At 53.2% G+C, this 9,876-nt stretch overlaps 1 protein-coding gene across 5 annotated transcripts in view; it reads left to right on the top strand.

Annotated features, from left to right (window-relative positions):
• Positions 1-6,705: 6,705 nt before the first annotated feature.
• Positions 6,706-9,876, top strand: part of MED15 (mediator complex subunit 15) — a gene marked incomplete at both ends in the record, with an annotated part of 30,136 nt that continues 26,965 nt past the window's right edge. For all 5 annotated transcript variants that reach the window (XM_080717390.1, XM_080717388.1, XM_080717389.1 and 2 more), the window contains one exon: positions 6,706-6,773. In XM_080717390.1, the coding sequence (XP_080573516.1) occupies positions 6,706-6,773 (68 nt within the window). The remainder of the gene's footprint in view (positions 6,774-9,876) is intronic.

Here is a 9,876-nt window from a genome sequence, read left to right as displayed (position 1 = left end):
CGAACTGCAATCCTCCGGTCTCAGCCTCCCAAATGCGGGGATTACAAGTGTGCACCACCACACTCGGCTCCCCCCAGACCTATTTTTCATTCTTCATTTTGAAACAGGGTCTCACTAAGTTTGTGAGGGCCTCACTAATTAGCTGAGGCTGTCCAAGAACCTGCGATCCTCCTGTCTCAGCCTCTTGGGTGCTGGGATTACAAGTGTCGCCCAGCCCGGCTTTTTATTTTGAAACCTGGGTGTGGTGGACCAGAGGCTCCTGTGAATGCACCATCTGGACTCTTAAGTGCGGGCTTCCTGTGACCAGGCTCCAAAACCCTCCTCCAGGCCCTCCGACCGCGGTCACTCACTGTTCCTCAGACTGAAGGACCTTACCACCCTCTTAGCACCTCAGTCTCCCCCTAGGCCCGCCTCCCCCAGCCCTGTACTGGCCACGGACTCTCCCTACACCTCATCATGCGCTTGATGAGCGTGTTCCGTCCACCACTGTCAGGTATCTTACTCCGGGAGGGGTGTGTCTCGCACACACCTCCAGCCTCCCGTGGCCACACTAGGTAACCAGACGGCAGACACGTGGCTCCTCTCTCCGAACCTCAAGCTATCACCACCTTGACCACCATGGGGCTGAGGCCTTCCCCCTCTGGGCCGAGCGCTGACCACCTCAACAGATGTCAAGCCCAGACGGAGGCCTCCCGGCTGTGACCCAGTGGCCCACCTCTTCTCTCGGGAAGGGACCTCCTAACCACCCACCCCAAGGACGAGCAGAGAAGACAGGAAGGCTGCTCCCGTGGGTAGCAGAGCGTGTGCATCAAGCACAACTAAAGGAACTCAGCTGCTGCTGAGTGGGGACAAAAGAAACAGTTCCCTGCTCTGAAAGAGCCCAGTCCTGACTGAGCCAACATTCAAGACCACACGTACGAAGGAAGCACTGGCCATCACCCAGCCTCACCCTCAGGATAATGGTGTGGAGGCACAGGGGTCCAGCCGGCCACAGGTAACACTTCAAATGGGCAAATTAAAACCCAGGGCAGCGGGCGTGGGGGTACAGGCGAATCCTAGTACTAGGGAGACGGAGACAGGAAGATGTTCAAGGGCAGCCTCAGGAAGCAGTGACACTTCAGCAATTGAGCAAGACCCTGTTTCAAAACAAAAAATTAAAATAGGGCTTAGACGGGCGTGGTGGCGCGAGCTTGTAATCCCTGCGCTTGGTAGGCTTGGGCAGGGGGATTGCACAGGTTCAAAGCCAGCCTCTGCTACTTAGTGAGGCTCTCGGCAACTTAGTGAGATCTTGTTTCCAAATAAAGTATAAAATAGGTCTGGGAGTATAGCCCCTGAGTTCCTCCCTCAGTACCACAACAAATAAATAAATAGGGCTGGGGATATAGCTCCAAGGTAGAATGCCCTGGGTTCAATCCCCAGTACCTCCCTCAAAATACTATCTTAAGACAGATATGATGGTATAAAACAATATAAACACATTTAAAACAATATAAACACATTTATAGTAATGAGAAGTGCTAAAGTCAGAATCCTGATTATCACCAGGAAAGAGAAAGGGCTAGGCTATTGAGAATGTCAATACGTTGCTGAGGCTGTCCTCAAACCTGCCATCCTCCTGTCTCAGCCTCCCAAGTAATGGGATTACAGGTACGCTACCATGCCTGGATTAAATGTGTCTTTTGTGTAGATGAGTGTGTGTGTGTGTGTGTGTGTGTGTGTGTGTGTGTGACCTACTTAATGAGGCCTTTTGCAACTCATGTATGTGTGTGGTATTGGGGACTGAACCCAGGGGCATCCTGAACTATAGCCCCAGCCTTAATTCTGAAACACAACCTCACTAGGTTGACATTGTAGCACCACTTGCTAAGGCTGTCCTCGAACCTGCGACCTCGTCTCAGCCAGCTAAGTACTGGGGCTATAGGTATGCACCACCATCCCCCACTTGTAACAATTCACACAAGTCAAGTTCACCTGCCACAGAAGGAGCTACCCTTCCATCTATGTTCCAACCAGATCCTCTCGGAGGCCACTCACTTTCCTCCACAGCCTTCCAGAGACACACGTAGGATTTCAGGTGACTGTGTTAAGCAACATTCCTCCCCTCTTTTTATTTGGCACAGAACTTTATACCCCCGTTATAATCCACGCTCTGGAGAAACACGTCTTTGCAGTACTGGACGAAACCGAAGGCCTTGCTCATGCTGGGCAAGCTATCTACCCAAGCTCCATCTTCAGCCCCTCCCTGCCTGGTGGAGACGGGGTCTCACTAAGGTGCCAGGAGGACCTCAACTTGGAAGTCTTGTGCCGAGTCTCTAGAGTAGCTGAGATCACAGCCATACACCATCCCAGTCCACTGACAAACACGTTTTATTTAATCAGTCCTAATCCAAATCGGACATCTGCGTTTCCTTCTCTGAGCTACACTCCCAGCCCTATTTCATGTTTATTTTGAAATAAGGTCTCGCTACTTGGGAGGCTGAGACAGGAGGATCTAGGTTTGTGGCCAGCCTCAGCTACTTAGTGAGACACTGTTTCAAAATAAAGAATAAACCAGGCATAGTGGCCCACACTTGTAATCCCAGCATTTGAGAGTCTGAGACAGAAGGATCGCTGTTCCTGGACAGCCTCAGCTACTTAGTGAGGCCTTTTGCAATGCAGTGAGTCACTCTTTCAGAATAAAGAATAAAAAGTAGAGCTGGAGGTGTAGCTCAGAGATAGAATGTCCCTGGGCTCAATCCCCAGTACCGTTTAAAAAAAAAAAAAAGAAGAATAAGCCAGGCATGGTGGCACACGCTTGTAATTCCAGCATTTGGGAGGCTAAGACGAGAGGATCACGGTTCGAGGACAGCTTCAGCTACTTAGTGAGGCCTTTTGCAACTCATGAGACCCTGTTTCAAAATAAAGAATAAATTAATTAAATTAAAAATAAAAAAATCGGGCTGGGGGTATAGTACAGAGATAGAATGCTCCCGGGGTCAATCTCCAGCACCACAAAAAGAAAAAAAAAAAATAGGGTCTTGCATAGCTGATGAGGGTCTCACTACGTGCTGAGTCGTCCTCAAACCTGTGATCCGTCTCAGTCTCCCAAGTACTGGGATTACAAGTGTGAACCAAAACACAAAAACAACAAAGCCTTACTAAGTTGCTGAGGCTGGCCAGGAACAGCGATCCTCCTGTCTCAGCCTTGCAGGTACTGGGATCGCAGGCGTGTGCCGTGACGCCTTTCATTAGCCCTTCCACCTCAATTCCATCACATCCCCCATTTTTTTTTGGTGCAGTACTGGGGATTGAACCCAGGGGCATTCTACCTCCAAGGTACACCCCTAGTCCTATTTTTCATTCTTTTTTGAAACAGGGTCTCACTGAGTTGCGGAGGGCCTCACTAAGTAGCTGAGGCTGTCCGCGAACCGCAATCCTCCGGTCTCAGCCTCCCAAATGCTGGGATTACAAGTGTGTGCCACCACATCCACCCCCCTAGTTCTAGTTCTAACAATCCGGGTCCCTCCATTCTATGCTGTTCAAAGATTTAGGGACAAGCAGAAAGGAAGTTTCATGATCCAAACAGGTACAAACTCGAGGACATGGAATTAATTTTATGAACTTATGATGAGATGTCACAAGCGTTTTAAAGGACAACTGAAAACCATTTACTAAGTAAACATCTTCAATCTTCACAGTGCCCTGGAGCAAGCAGGGTCAGCCCTCAAAAACCCCCAGGCCTCCAGAGTACCACACAATCAAGGTCTTACTGTAACCAAGGAAAAGGGGCAGCTTGGGAAGAGCAGAGGAGGAAGTGGGCCCTAATTTCAACAGAGGAACCTCCCCAAGGGCTGCTTCCTGGCACTCTGGCATGAGTTTTCTAGAGTGCAGACAGAACTCTCCCTCTGAGCTCCAGGCCCGGGCCCCAAAGGCTGGGCTCGAGGGCCCCGGGAGAGGAACAGAAGGGGGTGGCACAGCGATTCCACCAGGCCAGGATCTAGAATAGTGAGCCGTAGCTGGGTGCACACCTCTAATTCCTGTACTTGGGAGGCTGAAACAGGAGAATTGCAGGTGCCAGGTCAGCTTTAGCAACCTAGTGAGACGCCAACCTAGTGAGACCCCCGTTCCAAAGCCAAAGATATAGATGGGCGTGGTGGCGCACACTTGTAATCCCGGCATTTGGGAGGCTGAGACAGGAGGAGCGCGGTTCAAGGGCAGCCTCAGCTAATACTTAGTAAGACCCTTTGCAACTCAGTGAGATCCTGTTTCCAAATAAAGAACAAAAAATAAGGCTGGGGGTGTAGCTCAGAGGTAGAATGCCCCTGGGCTCCATCCCCAGTACTGCTAAAAAAAAAAAAAAAAAAAAAAAAAACACCAAAGATACAAAAGGTCTGGGGGTTCCGGCTCAAAGGCAGGACGCCCCTGGGCTCAATCCCTGGGACCACCAAGTCAATAAATGAGTAAGTAAATAAATAAAGAATAAAGTCGTAGGCCTGGAGGCCGCCGCTTCTGGCGTGTGATTCTGCAAGGCAGTCCGGCGTCTGTTAGGAAGCCTGGCGGGCTGGCGCGGGAGCACCCCCGGCCCCGGAGGCTCGGCCTGCGGCAGCCGTGCGGGGCGACGCCGAGGCCGCGCTCCGGGGGCCCGGGGCCGGCGGCTGCAGCCGCGCGGAGGCCCAGACCCCGGCCCGCCCGCGCCGCGCCCCCGCCACGTCAGGCCGCTGGGTCCCGGGCGCCGGCCGGCCTCGGGTTGCGCCCGGCCGCGCACAGCCCGGGCCGCCGCCCCGCGCCACCGGCCCGCAGCCCGCGCTCCCGCCGCCCGCCGCCGCCCAGTCCGCGGGGCCCACAGCTGACCTGCCGCCGCTGCAAGCCGAGGCCGCACTCGCAGGCGGGGCGGGGCCTCGGCGTCACGTGACCGCGCCGCGCAGGCGCAAAGCGGCCCGGGGCGGGCGCCCGCGGGCCGGGAGGGCGGGGCGGCGCTGCAGGGGCGGGGCCGGTGCGCTCCTGCGCGGGACACCTGGGGCCCCCTTTTTTGGGGGGAGGGATACTGGGGATGGAACCCAGGGCATTCTACTTCCGAACTACAACCCCTCCCCTCTTTTTATTCTTTACTTTGAAATGGTCTCACTGAGTTGCAAAGGGCCTCACTAAGTAGCTGAGGCTGTCTGCAAACTGCGATCCTCCTGTCAAAGCCTCCCAAATGCTGGACTTATAAGCGTGTGTCACCACGCCTGCCCATTTTATTTATTTTGAGGCACTTGGGGTTTTTTTTTTGGGGGGGTTTGGAGTGGAGGGTGTGATTAAACCCAGGGACATTCTACCTGCAAGCTACACTCCCGGCTGTTTTATATTCTTTGTTTTGAAATAGGGTATCACTACGTTGATAAGAGTTTTACTACTTGCTGAGGCTGCTCTGGAACCTGTGAATCCTCCTGTCTCAGCCTGTCAAATACTGGGATTACAGGTATGTGCCAGGCTGAGAATGATGAGACAAGATGATTACAGGTTTGAGGACAGACACAGCAATGTAGCAGACTCTCAGCAACAAAGGGAAACTCTATTTCCGAACAAAAATAAATGAAAAGGGCTTGCTTAGCTGGGCGTCGTGGCGCACGCTTGTAATCCCAGCATTTGGGAGGATTTGAGACGGGAGGATTGTGGTTCACGGATAGCCTCAGCTACTACTTAGTGAGGCCCTTTGCAACTCAGTGATATCCTGTTTCAAAATAAAGAATTAAAAATAGTTCTGGGGGTATAGTTAGGATGTAGAATCACCCTGGGTTCTATTCCCAGTACCAAAAAAGGGGGGGGGGGATGCTTAGCCGGATGTGGTGGCTCATGCCTGTAATCCCAGTACTTGGGAGGATGAAAGAGGAGGATGGCAGGTTAGAGTATAGCCTCAGCAAGTAGTTAGACTCTCATCAATGTAGTGAGACCCTGGGAACCCTTCTACCTCCAGGCTACACTCCCAGACCTATTTTTTATATTTTTATTTGGAAACGGGGTCTCTTGAGCCAGCGCGGCTGGCTTCGAACCTGCACGATCTTCCTGTCTCCGCCTCCCAAGCGCGGGGATTACAAGCGTGTGCCACCACGCCCGGCTGAGACCCTGTTTAAAAAAATATATGTTGGGCTGAGGTTGTAACTGAGCTACAGTGACCCTGGGCTCAATCACTAGTCACACACACACACACACACACACACACACACACGTTCCTTGTAATCCCAGTATTGTGAGGTTCAGACAGGAGAATCTAAGGTTTGCAGCCAGGCTCAGCTACTTAGGCTCTCTGCAACTTAATGAGAATGTTTCAAAATAAAAAATAAAATAGTGCTGGGGATGTAGTTCGGAGGTAGAATGCTTCTGGTTTCAGTCCCCAGTACTACACACACACACACAGACAGACACACACACACACACAGTCACACACACACACACACACACACACACACACACACACACACACACACACACACACACACTAGAGTTGGGGGAAAAAAATAAAAATAGACCAGGAGCTGGTTGGGAGACCTCCACGGGATGCAAGCCCCTGTGGGGGCCGGGAACTCCATTTCCCCTAAGCCCCCGCGCTCGACTCCATTTCCCACAATCCCGCTCTGCTTCCGGCACGGCGCGGAGCCGCGCTCGGCTTCCGGGTTCGGGCCTGGCTCTGCAGTCGAGGCGCCGGCGGCGGCGGGTCGGGCGCGGGCGGCGGAAGGGGCTGCGGCCATGGATGTCTCGGGGCAGGAGACCGACTGGCGGAGCGCCGCCTTTCGGCAGAAGCTGGTCAGTCAAATGTAAGTAGGGGCGGGGTGGGGGCGCCGTGGCCGGGGGCCCTCCCCGGCTGGACCGCGGTGGGCATCCCGCTGGCTCCCGAGGGCGCGGACGGCGACCCGGGGCAGGGCGCGCCCCCGCTGAGCCCCCGCGCGGCCGGCGGCCGAGGATCGCTCGGACTAGGCTTTCCTGGGGCCGAACTCTGCAAACCAGAGAGCACTGGCTTATGAGTCATCGTCCTGAGCGCTCCCATTCGTCATTTGTGTGTCTCGTGCAGATGTGCCCCCTCCCCGTTTGGGTGCACACTGAAGACGGGAAGGGAAAGCGGCCGCCGCCGATGAGTTTCTGGGGATAGGTGCTCCGAGCTTTCTCTTCCAGGAAAGCACATCGGGTGAGCGAGGAATGAATTGGAAGAGGTGGGGAGGGTAGGCGCTTGGGCGCTCGAAGGTGGGGACGGAGAATAGAAGGGTGACCCCCCGACGGAGTGTTTGGTGGGAGGGTGGTGTGGGTTTTGAAAGAACGAGTGGAGAGCCGGGGTGAGTGCCTCCTCCCACCGGAACTCCAGCCCCCCACCCCCGAAGGCTAGTTTCACGTAGCGGCTTTCTTAACTGAGCTTACTGGCACGCAGGTCACAAATTCCTTGAGAGGTGGCACTGTCTGTAAAGGAACAGACACAGTAGGGTCTTGCCAGTGCTTACTCTTGCTGGGGGTGTTTCATGGGTTTCCTTCGAAGTAGCAGTCCTCTTGACTACCGGGAGCAGCCTTGCGGAGTCGATGACTAATAAACCGACTCCTAGAAACACAGGGAAGGGCGCGGAGGGTCACCATTCTAAGCTGATGATTAGGGAAGCGAGAGCGCTTCCGGCAGGAAGAATCTCGTCGTGAGCTGACAGTTCTGGGCTTGGGTGGAAGCTAGTTCAGGGTTAATGGCGGAGGCTGAGCAGGTAGTGGCTTCTTCGTACAGTTAAGCTTGTGATTGGCAGGTTGCCCGCTTTAAGGTGGGGACATGCGGTGTTGGGAAGATTCCCGTGGTCCTTGGGAGGTAATCAAGGGCAGAGAGGAGAGGCCAGTGGGGCTGTTTCCGGAGTTTTAACTTCTTGCGGGGCGGGGACTGGTCCTTGTTCATCCTCGGATTCCCACCGCTGGATCCCTGCCCTCCGTTGCTCCATGAAATATTTGTGGGATGGCTTAGTCTCAACAGAGATTATAAAGATGTGCCTCAGACAGTGGTAAAAACGGAAAGAGTGAAGTCGGGTGTGGTGGCTCCTGCCTGTAATCACAGTACTCGGGAGGCTGAGACTGGAGGATCACAGATTTTGGACCAACCTCAGCAATTTAGGGAGACCCTGTTTTTTTTTAATTTTTTTTTTTTTTATGGTACTGGGGATAGAACCCAGGAGCATTCTACTTCTGAGCTACACCTTCAGCCCTACTTATTTAATTAATTAATTTATTTTTGCAGTACTGGGGATGGAACCCAGGGCATTCTACCTCTGAGCTGTATCCTCAGCCCTATTTTTTATTCTTTATTTTGAAAAAAGAGCTCACTAAGTTGCAGAGGGCCGCACTAAGTCGCTAAGGTTGTCTGCAAATGTGTAATCATCCTGTCTCAGCCTCCCAAGTAACGGTATTACAAGCCTTCACCACCACTCCTGGCTTTTACTTTTTATTTTGAAACGGCCTCACTGAGGCTGCTGGGGAACCAGTGATCCCTCTGTCTCAGCCTCCCAGGTTTGAGACCCAATTTCAAAAGAAAAAAGGGGGAGGATAAGGGAAAGGAGTGTAACTTGGAGGCAAAATGCTCCTGTGGTTAATCCCCAGTATTGCCAAAAGAAAAAACCCAAAAACTGAACACGCAAGACAGATACCAGGGAAAGGGAAGCCGTGGACAGCCCTTGATGACCAGCGGGATGAAGGGGGAGGCGAAGCAGTGGGAGGAAGGAAGCGGCTCGGAAGCCTCAGTACAGCAGAAGGAGTGGGTCTGGAGGACGGCCTCCGCACTCCAGGGTAGGCCTCGCAGGCCCTGGGGCGTGCGCAGTGCTGCGCTTGAATTGTCTCTAGGGGGCATCCTGAGGGCCGGGCTCCCCCAAGTGCCCATCCCTCCCTGGAGAAGCCCAGTGGTGGAGAGCAGGAGGGAGAGCTGCCCTCACAGGCCTTGGGGGAGGGCTGGGAGCTATGAAGAGCCTGCGGGTGCCCAGATGCACGGCCACTTCAGAATTCGGCTTCCCTGCGCTTCCAGGAGAACACGAGTTCTTTTTTTTTTCTTCCAGATTGTTGCTTATGTGTTACTTTTCTTTAGCTGCTATGACAAATCCCCACACATGTAGCATCTTGAAACAACAGAATTTCTCCTCTGGCCATTCCTGGAGGTCTTCCTGCTTGGCGGGGTACAAGGCCCAAATCAAGGTATTTGCAGGGTGCGCATCTTGCCGGAGGCTCTGGGGTGGAGCGCAGTCGGGCTGCCGGCCAGGTCAGCTCCTGCGTGCCTGTCAGAGGTGTCCTGTCGGCTTTCCTTCCTGGCTGTTAGCTAGGGGTCAGTTTTTGTTCCTAGAAGTTGTTCCTTCTTGTGCTTCGTAGGTGACCTCTTCAGCCAAGGCCGGTTTTTTTTTTTTTTTTGGTACAGGGGATTGATCCCAGGGAGCCTCTACCTCTGAGCTGCATCCCAGCCTGATTTTATCTTATTTATTTATTTTTGCTTGTTTGTTTTGAAATAGGGTCTCGCTAGGTTCCCGAGAGTCTCATTCCTTGCTGAGGCTGGCTGTGAACCTGTGACCCTCCTGTCTCAGCCTCTTAAGCACTAGGATTACTAGCCTAGGCCACCGCGCACAGCTGGTGCACTGATTTATTGTGTTCACAGGGTTAAAAAAGGACTTGTATGAGTGTATCTACACTTTTTTTTTTTTTTTTTTTTGGTACTAGGGGTTGAACCCAGGGGTGTTCTATTTGTGTGTGTGTGTGTGTGTTGCTGGGGATTGAATCCAGGGGCATTCTCCCTCTGAGCTACATACTCCCAGCCCTATTTTATTTGGAAGCAGGATCTCCCTAAGTTGCTGAGAGCTTCACTAAATTGCTGAGGCAGGCCTCCAACTTGTAATCCTCCTGTCTCAGCCTCCCAAGTGCAGGGAT

This window comes from Muscardinus avellanarius (genome assembly GCF_963383645.1).
Source record: "Muscardinus avellanarius genome assembly, chromosome: 21".
Taxonomy (NCBI): Eukaryota; Metazoa; Chordata; class Mammalia; order Rodentia; family Gliridae; genus Muscardinus; species Muscardinus avellanarius.
The sequence above is the reverse complement of the archived record's forward strand: the minus strand, read 5'-3'. Positions and strand labels throughout refer to the sequence as shown.